Source organism: Merops nubicus, unplaced genomic scaffold (genome assembly GCF_000691845.1).
Source record: "Merops nubicus isolate BGI_N331 unplaced genomic scaffold, ASM69184v1 scaffold6701, whole genome shotgun sequence".
NCBI classification, from domain to species: domain Eukaryota; kingdom Metazoa; phylum Chordata; class Aves; order Coraciiformes; family Meropidae; genus Merops; species Merops nubicus.
The window spans coordinates 2,406-19,814 of record NW_008590181.1 but is presented as its reverse complement, the minus strand read 5'-3'; the positions used below and the strand labels follow the sequence as shown (position 1 = coordinate 19,814).

Below are 17,409 nucleotides of genomic sequence, written 5' to 3'. Positions count from 1 at the left end.
CTAACTGTGTATTGTGTTGTTATTCCAGGCTTCATCAGCAGTTTCTTGATGTTTGGAAGGTTCTGAGACCCACCCTGTCCAACCAGTGCCTAAGCCTACCAAGACGTATGTGTAGAAGAACCTTTCCTTGAAGGAAGTGTCCATCTCAAGACTGTGGAAGCTCTGTTCAAACCTTGCAAGGCAGGAGAGCAACTTGTGCTTTCGTTGACACTCGTGTGTCATCTCTGCTTCTTATGCACTCCAGCACCCCTATCAGCTCCTTGTTCTCCTTCACCAGCCCTGCGGTGAAAAGGCTGCTGGGCTGGAAACAAGGAGATGAGGAGGAAAAGTGGGCAGAAAAAGCTGTTGATTCCTTGGTGAAGAAGTTAAAGAAGAAGAAAGGTGCCATGGAAGAACTGGAAAGGGCTCTGAGCTGCCCGGGTCAGCCCAGTAAATGTGTCACCATCCCCCGTTCCTTGGATGGGCGGCTGCAGGTGTCTCACCGCAAGGGGCTTCCCCACGTCATCTACTGCAGAGTGTGGCGCTGGCCTGATCTCCAGTCTCACCACGAGCTCAAGCCACTGGAATGTTGTGAGTTCCCATTTGGCTCAAAGCAGAAAGAAGTGTGCATTAACCCCTACCACTACCGGCGGGTGGAAACCCCAGGTAATTATATCCTCTGCAGATGATTCCTGTCTCTCCGTTAGCTCTTGCACCGGCAGGTCTCAGCTTGGTGCATCCTCCAGAGCTGTGCTCTGAAATCTGAAAAGGCAGCCTCCCTGGATCGTTCCCTGCCCAGTGGCATCACAGCTCCAGCAGCCAGGGGTGAGAAGGGGTTAAGGAGCACCTCGGGTGCCCATGGGCTCTGTATCCCATCGGACCTCCGAGGTTGCCCGGAGCGGAGCTTGTCCCGGCTGCTGATGCTGAGCTTCCTCTCCATGGAGGTGGGTGCTGGCTGCCCTCTGAATTGTCCCACTGCAAACTGCTGTCTATTTGCATGAAGTCGAGGCACCATCCTAGACTTGCTACCCTGGCTAGATTTATGTCCCATTGTCTGAAAACCAACAATCAACTCATTAATCCACAGGAAAAATGCATCACTGGCTCTCTCTTTCTGAGAGTGGAGTTGCAGGAAGATGGCTTATTTTCCTTGTGGCTATGAAACCCAATCAGCTGTTTCTTCCTAAAATGCCTGGTGGCCTGCCTTCAGTGGGATATACTGACCTAAATGAATAGTCTGTGTGAAATAAATCCCCCAGGTTCCTATAAAACTTCTAATTTTTCCCTTGATGATCTTCTTTAGACTGGACTGAAGACTTATGACCTCACTGAAAGGTCCACTTAACTGGGCTTTGTGTCAATGAAACAGCTGTTAAAAAAATTATAGTCTTCAGTGGTGTCTTCTATAGGGATCTTAGAAAGCAAGGCTGGCAGAGATCTTGAGCAATCCTACTGTTCTGTGCCCCTGCTCCCAAACCAAAACAAATTGCCAGGTACATTCCTAACAGATCTTTTTTTAATGAGCTCTAAAAATCCCATGTGATAGAGGCTCCACAACCTCCCCAGGCAAGTGAATCTATTGCTTTGCTATCCTTACAGTTCAAAACGATTTCTAATGCCTAACCTAGCTCTCTCTTGCTGCCAAAAATCACAGTAATTTAATTTACTAATGGCTACAGTTGGTAAGTGTATACTTATTATTCTGTGATTACTCTTTGTCTGGCATGAACTTTACTCTGAGGTGACATTAGGATCAGATAAGTGAACTGTGGGATGTTTCTCTTCACACAGGTAAAATAAGGGCAAGACATTTGTGAACCTTGGTTAAGCAACAGGAGCTGCTCCCTTTCCTGATAGCCCTTTGGCTGCAGTGGAGCTGTCATTCTGAAGTTGTAGCTGAACTGCTGTAAACATTGTCACAACTAAAATTTTACAGCTGCAGTGAGCGGTGCTTGTTGTCAACAGTTTTCAGTGGAAAGAGCTGATCTCCTGCCTTGCTAAAGTAAACTCTTCAAGAAACAGAGAAAAGATGCTCATGAAATATCCCATTTTATGTATTTTCCCCTTTGAAGGCTGCAGTCTTTGGCATCTTCTGGTGTAACCCCAGTGTAGTTAATGGAGCCTCCTCCTCGGTGCAGCAGCTGACAGCCCTACACAGTGCTGTTTTCAGCCTCAGTCTTCTGCTCAGCTAACACTGGGATAATCCAGCAGCTGCCAAATGGCTGCCAGAGCTTGTTGCTCTGACCCTGAAGCTCAGAAGGTTTCAGCTGTGAACCAATGATGAACAAACATCGTTTGTCTGGCAGACTGGCTACATCTCTGCTAGTAAATGAGACGTGGCCACTGTGCAGGTCTGAGCACTGCTGAACTGGTAGCGTGCTCCCAGGCACAGCTTTGGCCCCTGAGGGCTCACATGGATTGGCAGTTCTCAGGGGGCAGGGGTTAGCCCACAGGAGGGGCTTTGGGCACTTTGGACACAGATCACCTTGTTTTGGAGGTAGGAGGGAGTGCAGGTGTGAGGATGCCAGCGGTGCTGTGCCAGATCTCCACAGCACCCAGGAATTGTTCTTGGGCTGTTGCAGTCACCCCTACCTCTCCTCTTATGGGGACCGTTTGGAAGCTGGAGCTCACACACTAGTCACTGCTAAAGATGAGGTGCAGCAAGGAGTACAACCTACCCTGGTGTGCTGGGGCAGGAAAGAACTTACCCCACTGCAAGGGGCAGTAATGCAGCTCCAGGCCAGAGGCAGTTAGAAAGCAGTGCTGCAAGGACGTGGTGGTGAGGCATGAGAAGAAAAGAGCTCCAGGAGGAAGTGGTAGCAGTGAGACCACCACAGAAAAGCCCAGGAGCGATTGATCTAGGTGGCAGTCTGTTTGAACAGCAGTCCTCTTTTATCTGCATCTTGGCTGTTGGTCATTTTAGGCTTATATGAGATTCTCTGAGTCTCCTCTGGAGCCAAAGAATTAGTGAATTTCACCCATGAATTAGTCAGCAGTGCATGTTTTATAATCCACAGGCCAGTATTATTTTCCTACCTATGTCCATCCTTTTGGGGCTCACTTTCCATCACTGCATTCTCTCTTGCTGTGTCAACCACTCTGTGACTAGATCTTTATTCAGAATGAGTAAGTTGTGTCAAAGACAGCTTCACCCTTTCTTTAATACCTTGGCAGATCCCTAGACCTCTACTACTAAGAGAACAGCTTTAAACTGTGGTCTGATATTCAGAGGTTTCTTTTCCTCTGCTGCATCCATTTAGAAGAAAGCAGCAAATATTTCCTCTGTTTGTGCAGCATCCCACTGCAGAGAGGGGCTAGGCTACCTAGCCTAAGGGAAGTAGGTATAATGGTTAGGCTCTGCTTCCCCCTGCATTGGATTGCCTCAAAGAGCTGGTCAGGAGTTTGCCTTGTTTGTTTCCAGGAGAAGCTGCCATTTCAGAAAAATACAGAAGTTGACTGAACAGGTACTCCATTATTTTTATATGAGATCATTCCTGTGTAGACACTGCAGATTCTAGTGTGCATCATTGCTGTAGGCAACAGGAGCCTAAATGAACTTTTGAATTGGACTAATTGATTGCCCTCATCAAGTCTGAGTGGGACTAAGATGTGAGACCTGGAAGTCTCCCACCTGATGGTCTCACTGTTGGCTCTGTGTTTGGTGTTTGTGAATGGTCATAGGGAATGGATGGATCACACCCAGGGGTAGGTCTCCAAAAACAATGAACTGTGCAAAGATGCCTGATGTGAGAGAAATCACAGTATGGATATTGTACCTGGAATTAAGCTGTGGGGCATGGCTTGCTTGCTAGCACCTGAAGTCACAGGCTCTGGGAGCAGCCAGGTTTCCAGCAGGAAGTGCTGTGACTAAAGGGAACAGGAGAAAGCCTCCTGCAGGACAGGCAGTGGCAGAACTCAGAACATTTGAACTGTTTGTCTTCAGCTGAACAGAGCCTCAACACTTGGCCATGCGTGGAAGGAAGGATCCAGCCCTGGCTCTTGGTGAAGAGCAGCAGGTAGAGGGAAAGGACCCCACTGAGTGAGGACAGTGCAGGTAAATCATGAGGACAGACAGATCCCAATGCACACAGTTACTCGGGTTTGTGTCTCTGGTCACACTTCCTTCAGAGTGGTTGAGTCCTGGAGAGTGACATCTGTTACCAAAAGAACAAGGCCCTCTGGGGAATATTTGGCCACAAACAAGAAAATATCTGAATTCCTCACCACCACAGAGGGTTTAGCCCTCTAGGCAGCCACAGAGCAGTCAGTGGAAAGATTGAGTGAGGTGGCAAAAACTGTACAGCAGAGCAGAAATTAAGAGTACCCTGGTCAGAGCTGGGAAGGAGTTCAAGGCTTGAAAATTCCTCTTGCTGACTCACTCAGGGCCAGTCAAAGGCTTTGCCTGGCAAGTGCTGTTCACATTATCCAGATTCTCAGCTTTCATTTAGAGGAGTTGTGTTGAGTTCTCACAGGGCTGAGAGGAAGCCGCTTCCTTAGCTGCGGTACCCACAACGAGGTGCCAGGCTCCCAGTGCTGCATGGCACAGCTGTCCCTTGGGCAGCACCTCTGCTGGGGGTGAAGGGCTCACCAGTTCCCTGCTTTTTAACACTGCTGCTCAGAGCTGGCTGGGCAGCAGCAGACCTTGCAAGCATCAGACCAGTTCCACAGAGCAGCAGAGGAGAACTCTAGAAACAGCAGCAGCATCACACTGCCTGGGGCTGCTCACAGGAGCACTGAATGGGAGGGATCTAGCTCACCAAAAACACATCTGTAGTGGTGGTACTGGTCTTGTCCCAATATAGAGCAGTTGAACTGAGCAGCAGAAGAGTCTGTTTCTCTCCACTGGTTATGAAGAGATCCATGGGGGACTGGACAATGCATCTCAGATGTGATACCTGTGTTGCCTGTATGAGTCCCAGCTGGAGAGTCCAGGAAATCCAAAAAGTTAAAGCAGCAGCAAAGAATCATAGAATCATAGAATCCTTTAGGTTGGAAGGGACCTCCAAGATCATCAAGTCCAACCATTGAGCCATTAGGCCTCTAAAGTCCTCTGCTAGAACAGATCAGAATCTATCAGGGTTGGAAGGGACCCCAAGGATCCCCCAGTTCCAACCCCTCTGCCATGAGCAGGGACACCTCCCACTAGATCAGGCTGCCCAGAGCCTCATCCAGCCTGGCCTTAAAGACCCCCAGGGATGGGGCCTCAACCCCCTCCCTGGGCAACCCATTCCAGGGTCTCACCACTCTCATGGGGAAGAACTTCTTCCTCAGAAGTAGAAATACCTTTATCTAACAAAGGATTTAAGAGGGTGGCAAGAAATCTTCATCCCACAGATAGGGGCATATCAGATGGTGGCAGGAGGAAAGAAAGGAGTTTGCAGAGCACCATCCTTGTGCTGACCATGAGCTAATTAGGAAAGCACTGGGCCAGGGAAGGGTCTATGTGTAGTCTTTTAACAGGTATCCCAGTGCCTGGGTTTCCAGGCAGGTAAGAAGATGACCTCTGCAGTGAACTTACTGTCATCAGTCCAATCTTTTGTACATTTTTGGGGTTCAGTTATGGAGTGACTGGCAAATCCCAAATGGTGTATGCCAGTGGGTGGGCAGGAGGGCAGTTTAGCCCTGCCTCAGCTGCAGCAGAGTGCTCCATGAAGCAAGAAGCTGTAAAGCTGCTGTTGGTACCAGGCACTGGTCCTCCTGCTGCTTGCACTGCCCCAGCTCTCTGGGCAGTCCATGTGCACTGCGGGTGCATTCCAGGGAGGGTGCTCCTACAGCATCTTCTCATGCACATGTTTTGCATTATCTATATATTATTTCCTTTATAGCAGTTACTGCACTCTTTCATTACACTGAATTAATGAGAGTTCACTGTAATTAAAAGGTGTTAGCCACCCTAACTAAAAAGAACTGGCCATACCTAGACAGAGCTTTTGGGCCCAATGTGTTAAAACACGTTCAAACCATATATTCCTGTCAGCATTTGTAACCAGGAGTGCCCACTGCCATTTGTTCCCATAAGCTGGTAAGGACAGACTGAAGGATGAGATGCTGCAGGGTTTCGGGCCAGAGGAACTCTGGACACTAGGTCAATCAATACAAGCCTGCTGAATTGTTCCTGGTGTTGGGACAATTCATCCTTGTCACAGTAACTCAAATTGCCTCCTTATCTTCTCTGGTGGCTTTTAGATCTGCACGATAGCCACTGGGGATTCATTCTCCCTGCCTGAGTTTAAGGCCTCAGCAAAGATAATTAGGCACTATGTGAGCTAGTAGCTAATGGAGAAATGTTGGGGTACACAAGTCACCCATTGTAGGTCCTGCTCTCCCCTCAGGTGACTACAGTTAAACCCAGTGAAAGCCTCAGTTGAACTCTCAGGTGCAGAACTGTTTAGCAAGCCTCTGTGTTCCAGCCAAGGGGCTGTATCTTCAGAGGTAACTCACGAGTTGGATTTTCTGAAGTGTTTTAACTCAAATTCTGCTCTGGCTCCTGATATGTCAGAATACAGGATAACTTGTGTCAGCTTTGGTTTCTCAGTGCAGCAATGCTGATAGCAGCACTGCCAGCATGAGATGCAAGTGAAGAGAGTTTGTGAAGAGAGGCAGTGTCTTCCATTAGACCAATCCTTACATGGATGAGTTTCAATTTCAATTTCTGACCCATATTTTTCATGCCTTAGCTACCAAACATTGACATTTGTCTCCTCATGCTAGATCTTTTCTAACTATATTGCAACAGCTAAATTAATATTGCAACAATATTTGAATTGCCTTTTACATTTCCTTTTAAGGATCCCACTGTCTGGCTGGCAGCATTTTCAAGTACCTGAAAATGTTCTAAGTCTGGAATCTAGCTTCAGGTCTCTGCTTCCTTGGGCCCATCTGTAAAACACTGGCAGTGAAATATGCAGTGTATTGCAGAGCACTGCTAATTGTTATTAAAATTGACTGTGGTTTTGACAAATCCTGGTGATAATATTTAGCAAACTCCTGGCGTGTTCAGTCTTTCAGGAAGGAAGGAATAGGTAATTTTGAGAGGGAGAAATGTGCCACTTGCATTTCTGTAAGAGGGCTGTGAGTGCATACTGTACCTGTGAATTTTATGGTACCTTGCTCAAGTCAGGAATGAGCCCATATTTTGCATTTGGAATTGTTGCCAATCTGGAAGAAAAACAGTCCAAGAGTCAGCTTTTGATTCTTGTTTTTAGAGAAGCTTGTTGTATATTTGTATATTGTGTTTCACTTGTGTGTATATAGGCAGCAAAATTTGGGCAGCATGGAATATGCTTCTTTTTAACTTACAAAGAGATGTACTTTCAAGAGTGCAGTTGTAACCAGATTTTTCTTTCTCTGTTCTTGTTCTTATTTTCAGTCCTACCTCCTGTACTCGTTCCAAGACACAGTGAGTTTAACCCTCACCTCAGCCTCCTCGCCAAGTTTCGGAACACTTCCCTGCACAGCGAGCCCCTGATGCCCCACAATGCCACCTACCCTGATTCCTTCCAGCATCCTCCGTGCACCCCCTTTCCATCATCACCCAGCCACATGTTCTCCCAGTCACCTAACAGCATCAGCTACCCCAACTCGCCAGGAAGCTCCTCTGGACCAGGAAGTCCCTATCAGCTCACGGGTGAGAATGAATTTTCAGACATCCCAAATGAGGCAGTTGAGGTTCTTGCCAGGGCCTGGGGTCAGCTGCCAGTTTTGTGTGTTCCCTCCAGGCTGCAGCTACAGATTGAACTGTTGGTCAGGATGGAATTGGAATGCCATTTCTTGTGACTGTCTCTTAGCACTGTCTCCCAGGATGCTGTCTTCTACTGGATGTTCAAGGGACCAAGAGTTGTAGTCATTCTAGAAGTGCCTGGAGAAGATTTCATGATTACTCTAAGGGGGAGGTTGAGGAGAGGAGCAGTTCTACCAGGCCACCTTTTGCCTAAAGGTGCCCATCCAACCTTCTGATAGAATCCACAGAGAAGGGCACTTGCAACAACTAAGCTGCAGCACCTCTAATAGAGATGATCAGGGTTGGGACCTTTAGAAACTCCATCAACAGAGACAGGATAAAAAGGGGAAATTGGTATGCAGAAATAGTTTTTAATGTACAATAATCTCACTGACTATATAAACTTCAGGAAATTAAGGTGTTTAACAATCTGGCCCAACACTTGGTGAAGCCATCAGGCAAATTCCTTTGACTTTGGAACGTGTTTCATCAGCTCAACAGTTTTGAGGTCAACAAAGTTCTGTCACTCAGATTGTTTCTGTTGTGAACTCCTTATTTAGTACTGCTGTAACTACCTGAGAATTTAACTGTGCTTTTGCTGTTGAATATACCAAGAAGATTTTATGCAACAAAGCTGAGAGCTAGCTTTAATACCAAAACATCATTCAAATTCACTTCTGCACTTTGTTCTAACTCTCAAATAGTCTCAGTGTTCTCAGCTTTTTCACAAAGATAAATTCAGGTCAGGATCTTGTAACTTAATGTTTTAATGTCTAAACTACAAAGCATATGATTTAAATTTATGTCCTTAATGATATGCCTATTTTGATTTTAAGCATAAGAAAGGTATTTAGTTTTACAAGGCATTTGTTGTATTTGAACTTTGTTTTAAGCTGGACACTTTGAACATAGTGTGATATTTTCCCTTCCCTCTCCATTCATTGCATGGACCTTCATTCATGCCTTCTCTAGATCTGTACTTCAGATTAAATCGTATTTAGCAACACTGAAACATTTCAACAAGTAGCAGGACTTGTTTGTCTTCTCCTATCTTTTTCTTTCACCTCTGTGTAACCGAGTTAGATTCAGTAGAGCTGGTCCTGACAGGTAGGTCAGGCCCACTCCATCTGTGTAATGACTCTGACTCTTGCTTTTAACTGAACTTGGGACCTTGCAAAGCTACTTAAAAATGGAAATGGCTCAACTTGAGCTCCAGTATATCACAGCACACGGAATGCTGATAAGCAGAATTTGCCTGTTTAACAACCAGGGATGGAAGACTGTCTAAAGCAAACTGGAGTTACATCAAAAACCTTGAGTGGGGTTGGTGTGACCCAATATAGATGTAAACAATGCAAATTTCTACATCTCATACAACTGCCTGTACTCTTTCTGTAATCAGTGGAGAAATCCAGGCACTCCTAGAACAAGATTCATTGCATCTTAAGATATATGTCTCCAGTAGCTGGGATGTACCATGTCTGTAGGGCCTTGTTTTTCTTTAGTGGGTAAAAGGAGAGATTATGGTGACTAGCTTAGGCATAAACATCAAAAATACCTGTACAACCACATTATATTCCCTTCTGTGACTTGTATTATCTTCCACTCTTTCTTAATTTTACTATTCTAGCTTGTTGCATTTTCTGTGGAAGCGTTATGACATCTGTATGTTAGAAATATCATATAATGTATGAAATTCCTAATTCCTGAGCAGTGCTTAAATAGAATAACATTTCTGTGCAGTACTTACTTTACTTACTTGGGAGATTCAATGGTTGTCTTGTGAGGCAGTCCACATTTACCTACTTTGGATGAAGTTGCTGTTTTGAGGGCCAGCCAGCAGACCCTGAACACAAGGGGAAATTTCAGCCTGGAACCAAGTTAAACCCTGGTCTTCTTAAAGAGACCTTTAGTCCTGCAAGCTTTTATATGGCTCTAATTTATATATAAACTCACGGAGTTTCTGTTCAAATCTGGAGGGAGTTTCGCCAAGTCTGATTTTAGAGTGTGAAGGCTTTCCATAGGCTTTTTTTAACAGCCTGTGAAGAAAGAGAGCTTTCTCCCAGAGGATCAATTAAAGGTAGCTGCTTTTGAATCATCCTCTTGAAGTTTTAGATTTTCCAGAGAAATGTGGAACTGCAGGATCAGACTGTGTTACTTTTTTAGGGTAACAACTGGTATTAACAGAGAGCTTGGCTGGACACTGGTGTATGCCTGAGGCACTGCTCTAACTCTCTTTCAAGTGCAGCGTGCCCATCATGACACCACTTCCTTCCTGTCCTCCCTGAACATGTAATGTTCTCAATCTGGAGAATGAAGGGAGGTTATGTTCAGGTTTGTGCTTAGGTTCCAGTCCTTTTCTAGCTAAATAGTACTGAAGAAGTTAAGTATCCACCAGGAAAAGCTGGGGATAATTTACCAACGTGCTGATGGGTGAATATTTTCTTTCTTTTTCTTTCTTTCCCTCTTTCTAATAGTGGAAACTCCACCCCCACCTTACCATGCAAGAGAACCCCCAGGAACCCACAACGGGCGATCAATGGATGCCATAGCTGAAAGTCAACTGGTGCTGTCTTTACCCAACGGAGGTAAACATGCCGATGGAGAAGCTGAAAGTAAATAACCATTTGTACTATTCTTCACAAAAAACATGTTAAGCAAAAACCTGTTGTTTGAATAGGAGGGTTCAGTGTCTGTAGTAATAGGTTTCAGACAGTTTTGCAGTGAGGCTGTGTACTAGACCTGTACATTAGCTAGGCAAACAGGTTGATTGAAGAATTCAGTGAATTATGTGTCAAGTTACAGAGTTTAGGCCTTATTTACATCCATGAACTATTACGGTTAGAAAGCTGTCAATGAAAGCAAACACTGTTATCTACGTTGTAATGACAAAGATATCAGATCAAGGATAGTGAGGCAATGTAACACACAAGAGCACTATCAATATCAAAACTGATTTCTTTATCACCTTCAGTTTTGGGTTTCAAGTACTTTAAAGCCTTGTGGTTGGGACCTTTCTTACTACCATCTTTGTATTCCTGTTACATTACTGACTGGCTAGAAGAGAAAAGAATATGTTCTAGTGATGTGCAAAGAGATTTTTACAGAAGGCCAAACCCTTTGTCCTCATGTAACAGTCCTTTAGTGGAAGAGGTGGTCAGAGTAGAAGGGTCTGGGTTCCTCCTCTCTCCACTCAAAGCAACTTCATGACCTCACCAGCTCCCTCCAGACTAGTAATGCCAGGTGGTGCCTCCACTGTTCAGTGCCCATTGCTGCAGGTCAGCAAGGGGAAATGAAATTCCTCTGCTGGGTTTTCCTTTGGCTTCCTGCTGCTGCAAAGGAAAAATCACCATTTTCCTTTTAGTCCAGCATATCATAGCCCTGAACAAATGTCTTTTACGACATGGAGACTGAACACTCTGCACACACAACCAGATTAAAGGAATAATGCCAGCCTTCTGAAACAGAGAAGAACATGTATCTACCCCAGAACTGGGGCAGAAGGATGAGGGTGATAGTGCTAATTACAGATGGGTACACAGAATGGCCAGATAATAACTGGTCATCAGACACCAGTACTTCTACATAAATTGTCAAGATACTTTAATCTCTTTAGCATAGTTTACCTCCCTGATCACTGCCCTAGTGAATATTTGTTGGAAGTTTATTAGAGGCTATGCACAGAGGTGCTCTGGGGGCAGGGAGGCTGACGTGCTTGTGATGGGCAGGCGGGATAAGGTTTCCCACTAATTCTTGTATGACGAATGAGGCTCAGAGATTCTGTTACATTTTTTAACCTTTCTGAGTTAGAAAACCTGGGCAGGAGGAGACCCAAAAGAAATGACCTCGCTGACATTTCTGCTGACGGTCCCACTTGAAGCAGAAAGCCCCAAAGCATGCAAAAGACTGGGGGAGTGATTGATTACTCCTGAACTTGAGAGTTTGGTATTAGGCTGAAGGCTTGGCTCTGTTTTGACTCGCCTTGAGCCCATCTGTCATCCTTAGCTCCTGCTGATGTGCAGAGCAGATGTATCCCTTACTATTTTCAGGGTAGAGCTTGAGCCCCAGTTCAGCAAGGAATGTCAGCGTGTGCTTAATTTAATGCAGTGGAGTTATCGCTTTTAAGAACAAGTGGGACCCCTCAGAGGCTTACAGTTAAGCTGGTATACTGACCCTTGGCATATTTGGGGCTTCAGTTATAAAATTAAGAAGAGAAGCTACTGTTGAGATAAAGCATGACCTAAGTGACTGTTCAGATAAGAGCCACGGGTGTGGGAGTGGGAGGGAGGAAAAAAAAAACAGAATGATTGTGTAAAAAAATATTACTGAGAGCTGAGCAGCTGATGAATTTGATTTCCTGCAGACTTTCGGCCTGTTTGCTATGAGGAGCCTCAACACTGGTGCTCAGTTGCCTACTATGAACTCAACAACCGGGTAGGGGAGACTTTCCAGGCTTCCTCTCGAAGTATCCTTATAGATGGATTTACAGATCCCTCAAATAACAAGAACAGGTTCTGCCTGGGACTGCTCTCAAATGTAAACCGCAACTCTACTATAGAAAACACCAGGAGACACATAGGAAAAGGTAAGAGGAAATCCCTTCTCCTTGGAAATATTCAGAGCTTCAAAGAGCCATGTATTGCCTAAGCAAACCTAGCTGATTTGTCAGATATGCTTGTCTTAAAACCAAAGCTCTGAGATTACTTCTGAAGTAGAAGAAAAGCAGCTGATTCTTTTCTGACTGGCTAACACTCAGCAGAGGAGCTCCTTACAAAAGCTATTTACTAGGCCAGCAAAGAGAAAAATGATGTTTATAGTTGCGTGTTCTAATTTAGCAGTATGTATTTTCATTTAATTTATTAGAGATTCTGGCAACTGGGAATATTGCCATTGAAATGCCACTAAAAGGATAATTGCTGGTGCCTCAGGGCTGGTTCTCCTCCCACCGAATAACAAAAGGAGATCTTAGTAGTTGAGTTACTTGGCTGAAGGACTCTACCAGAGTTGCCTGCGTAGCTTTTTTCCCCCCTACCAGTCAGATTCCCTGCCTTGTCAGCTCCTCACCAGTAAAACTAAGTCTTGGATTCTCCTTCCAGCAGTTCTCCTCGTGTGCTCCACTTCTGGTGTACATAAACCCTGCGCATGCAGGATCATATGCTGCTGGTGACAAGTGTGAGGAGACCACACCTGGACACACGTGGCCATCCCAGCTCACTAGGGCTGTGTAGGGCCTGATACTCTCCCAGAACACACTGTTGTTTGTGCCAGTGAGTCAGAAGCCCTGTACTGGCCACTTCTCTGTGCAGATGAAGCTTTGCCTGTTCTGGTATATCCAGTCTAGACTCATTGTCTTGCCAACCCAGCCTCTCACCAGTAGCTGCCTGGGAATGGATTTCCCACTGGGCTAATTAACTCTAATTGTTCCACTCCTATTATCTTGTCAACCTCACCTCATTTCCCAGGCCTAGAGCAGTATTTTAATTGGCTCTTGATAGTCTAGTGTTGAATGACTGAAAGTGAGGAAGCCCTGAGACAAGTGTGACATAGTTTTTACAAACAACACTGAATGTGAAGCTCAGGAGATGTTGCAGCTGGCTCTTGCACTTTTCTCTGGAAGGGAAGGCACTTGTGTTGCAGATGCATGGTGTGAAGCCAGTGTGATGCTTTGAGTGTCTGTCATAGGTGTGTGTTGTGAGGGGTGGAAAAGAGTTGTACATCTTGTTCTAACTTACTCAGAAAATAAAGCAAAGCTTCTCTATCAGCATAAGCTGTCAGAAGTGTGTAGATCAAAGCTGAGCCTGGCCCTAAAAGGAGAATGACAAAAGATCCCAGTCAAAGCTGTCAATGGAGGATGTTACATCCTGTGACTTTATGCCCAAAAAGAGGAAGAAGCAGAACAGAAAGAATATGAGGTAAATGCTAATGGTCCCCATCCATTCAAATCTGAAGATCTGTGTTCATTGATTAAAATCACTTTAAAGTCTTACCCTAGAAATCTGCCCAAGGGAAGGGAGCAGGTTGTCCAGAGAGGAGCTAAGTATATCAGAGATCCTTAATTTTACTGCTCTTCCCTGTTTATGCAAATCCTAAAAAAAACAAGTTCAAGTGGAGTAGAAGTGGCACCAGTACAGGCCTGCAGAAGAACACAGAGCAGCTCCAAAAGTGTGTAGTTCAAAGGCGTGCTGGACAGATGAAAGCTACTGAAATGGATACAATTGTCACATGTTAACAAGGGAGAAAAAAGAGTAAGTAAACAAGATTAGCTCAGTAGGATAAGGATATGTGATTGAATTGTCATCTAGTGTATCAGCGTGAAACCCTTTCCTGGAAATACCACATCAAAGCTAAAAACAATCCAGAACACAATGCAACATCTACTAGCAATTGGACCTGTTTCAGCAGTCAGACTTCAAGGACAAAAGGGGACTTCAGAGTGTCAAAAAGATGTGGATGCTTGGAGACTGCTGCATTTCCAGTTTCTGCAGAGGGCAATGAAATCCCACTAAAACATATGTACCCTTGATTTAGTCTACTACAAATATGTCTTCAGCTACTTGGCTTCCTTGAGGGTGCTTGTCTTTGGTGAATGAATACCAAAAGAATGGAAATACACACTGCTGTGTCTATTGCCTTTAAAAAGTCCACAAGGAAAAAGCAAATTGTAGTCTCTCTCTCAGAACTGACTTTGGTATTTTTGTTATTATAATACAGAGTTTGGGCAGTGCCTTTGAAAGTATTAATTTTTTTCAGAAGCTGGGTTAGTCAATACACTCCAAAAGTCAGCCCAGCCTTTAGAATTTTTCACCTCAGCACCCAAAAGTGTGGTCACCATAAATCAGTAACTACACCTGAAGATCTGAAATGTGGTGAATATTCATGTCCTTATTCTTTTCTCTCTACCCTGTGTTCTCATTCTGTTTTTTGCAGAAAGTTACATGGACTCCACCAAGGTCATCTAGGGCCTTCGTGCTTTCAGTCCTTCCCTTTTATCCACCTTCCTCAGAAGGGAAAGGAGACATAGGTCAAGTAATAGCAGTCACAATGTGCAGCATCCCATAATGTCTGGTGCAGCTGGACTGGAGCTGGCAGCTGGTCTGAAGGAGCTGTCATCTCACCAGTGTTCCCAGTGCAATACCAGTGTGTGCTCTGAGCCACACCCCCCGCCACTCACGCCTAATTTGAGACCTCGTGGGTGCATAGAAGGAAAAGTCAAGTGATGGCTTGAAGACAGACTTTAAGGTTCCCATCTGAGTCACCTTGGAAGTCTATGGGAGAGTGTATTTTTCCCAGATCCTTTCCCACTCAACCTGCTTTTCCCCAAGCCTTTCCCACTTAGGTTTTGTCCTAAGGATGTGCTGCTGCCCCTTGCTGTCATGACCACAGAATGATGAACAGACTGGGAATATGTAACCAGTCTTTTTTATATGAAAGACAAGAGGAATAAACCTAATTACAACTGAATTATTAAAGCATAGTTATCACTAGCTTTGCAGGCAGTCCACTGAGACTCTGTGAACATGTGCATTTGTATGTGAGAGTTTGAATGCCATACCTGGGAATAGAGAGGAGAATTTTCTTTTTATTTAGTGGTGGTTTTTATGAGAACAAAGAACTGAGGTCTTCCACCTCTCTTGGCCCTGGGAGGTGCTCATCTCACCTAATCTACCCATGGGAAGGCTGAATGTCTAGGCATCTTCACAGGATGACTTGGCCCCCTTCAGGGTGTGTTTTCATGCTTATGTTTGAGGAGTCTGGGTCCCCATTGCCACGCTTACACTGGTGAAGATCCTGCTGCAAATAAATCTTCTCCTGTTTGGTTTTGTTTGGTTTTAAGTTTACTAGCTGGTTCAGTTTCCCCTATCTGGCTGGCTGCCCGATCCCCAGCCATCCCTGCCAGCATGAGAGCAGTTTTGGGAAGAAGCAGCAGGGGCAGGGAAGGAGGGAGGCTTTTCAGCACCTGCACAGCCTGCCATCGGTGTAAGCTGGCTGTGAGCCTGCTCTCTGTACTGGGTGGGGTGAATCATCTGGTCACCGTGCCTCTCAGCATCTGTCAACTGCAGAAGGCATCCACAAAATTAGCTTACACAAGATCTCTAACTTCAAGGTTGTTGAATTGGGCTAAGATAAATTCTTCCACAAGTATAGGTACATTTTCATGCAGGCAGACATCCTGAGGGGACCAGAGTCTTTGAATGGATAGGAACACTTCCATCTTCATTTCCCCAAGGCACACCAAAAAGCTGAGAGTTAGTGTTGGTTAGTCTCTTAGGCACTGAAAAGTCTAGAAGGAAATCAGTCATTTTCTTGCTGAAGGTCACTTTGAACATGATCTGATGAGTAAGTCATGTCACATAAATACAAATGCATGGGTTTCTTGTGGATAAAGCAAAATACAGAAAAGCTACTTTAAGTACACACCATGCTGTGTTTGAATGGGATGAGACAGGATCCTATAGTAAAAAGCATGCAGTGATGTGGGTCTTGGTCAGCATGCACGTGATCAACAATGAAAATACCTTCAGATGAGTAATGCACAACAGATTTGTCAACTCTGACAGTTTGGATCCACGCTTTACATATGGCTGCTACAGGTTTGATATATATGTGTGTGTCTTGTAAAGTACTGTGCTGTTGGATATGTAAAGTACTATGCACTTGTACCATGGGCCAAGACTTTTCTCCTAGATGAGTACCTTGAAATGGTGTTTATGACAATGTCCTCTTAATTGTAGGGGGTCCATTGTAGAGGTGCACAGTTTACTGTCTTCTACAAAGCCACGCATAGGCACCGAGAGCCTGGAAAGATCCTGGGCCTGCATGCCCACACTAGTAAAACAGTTAAAGAATTACTGTTTGGAACAATGGAGAAGTAATGTACATTATTTTTTCTTCTTCGAGGTGTTCACCTTTACTATGTTGGAGGGGAGGTGTATGCTGAGTGTGTCAGTGACAGCAGCATTTTCGTGCAGAGCCGCAACTGCAACTACCAGCACGGTTTCCACCCAGCCACCGTCTGCAAGATCCCCAGTGGCTGCAGCCTCAAGATCTTCAACAACCAGCTCTTTGCCCAGCTGCTCGCCCAGTCGGTCAATCATGGGTTTGAAGTGGTGTATGAGCTCACCAAGATGTGTACGATTCGAATGAGCTTTGTTAAAGTAAGGGTTCTTTGTTTTCTTCTGCACTGCTGAAGAGGCAAGTCCCATTGTTTGGTAGCTTTGGGGCAAAACTAGACCTGTGGTCAACCTGGGAATTTCTTAGATCCCAAAATTAGGTATTCTGTAGGCTTTTTGCAGAAAATGAAAACGATTGCATGGTGATGTTTCCCCATTGATTGCATAAAGAGCTCAACTTAGAAGTGCTTAGCAATATGTAAATGCTGTAGCACATATCTTAGGCAGTTGTGATCTCTCCTATCACTGTCATGGTTTGCAGTAGACCTTGGTAGAGCCATAGATCTGAAAAGAATGTCATTCTGTCTAGACTGATTTGCAGTCTGGTATATATGGTCTCAGTCAAGAGACACTGGGGTCTGCTTCCGCCCCCACTGAGCTTCCTGAGAGTTGTTGTTTGCCACCTGTCTGATCCCTGGCAAGAGATTGTCTTAATTTCTGGTGACATTCACTCTGGCCAGCCACACAAACAGAAGAGCTTCTTGCAAGCAGAATACAAAACTCACACCTGGCCTTCCCCATTATGTGGAAGAGACAGGT

The 17,409-nt window shown here is 45.0% G+C and overlaps 1 protein-coding gene across 1 annotated transcript; it reads left to right on the top strand.

Annotated features, from left to right (window-relative positions):
• Nucleotides 1–228: 228 nt before the first annotated feature.
• Nucleotides 229–16,854, top strand: SMAD9 (SMAD family member 9; the record flags this gene model as incomplete). The annotated part of the gene is made up of 5 exons (XM_008949830.1): nt 229–645; nt 7,349–7,606; nt 10,177–10,314; nt 12,063–12,284; nt 16,598–16,854. Coding segments are annotated over exons 1-5 (1,287 nt in total), but the record flags the coding sequence as incomplete, so codon positions are not given.
• Nucleotides 16,855–17,409: the final 555 nt, after the last annotated feature.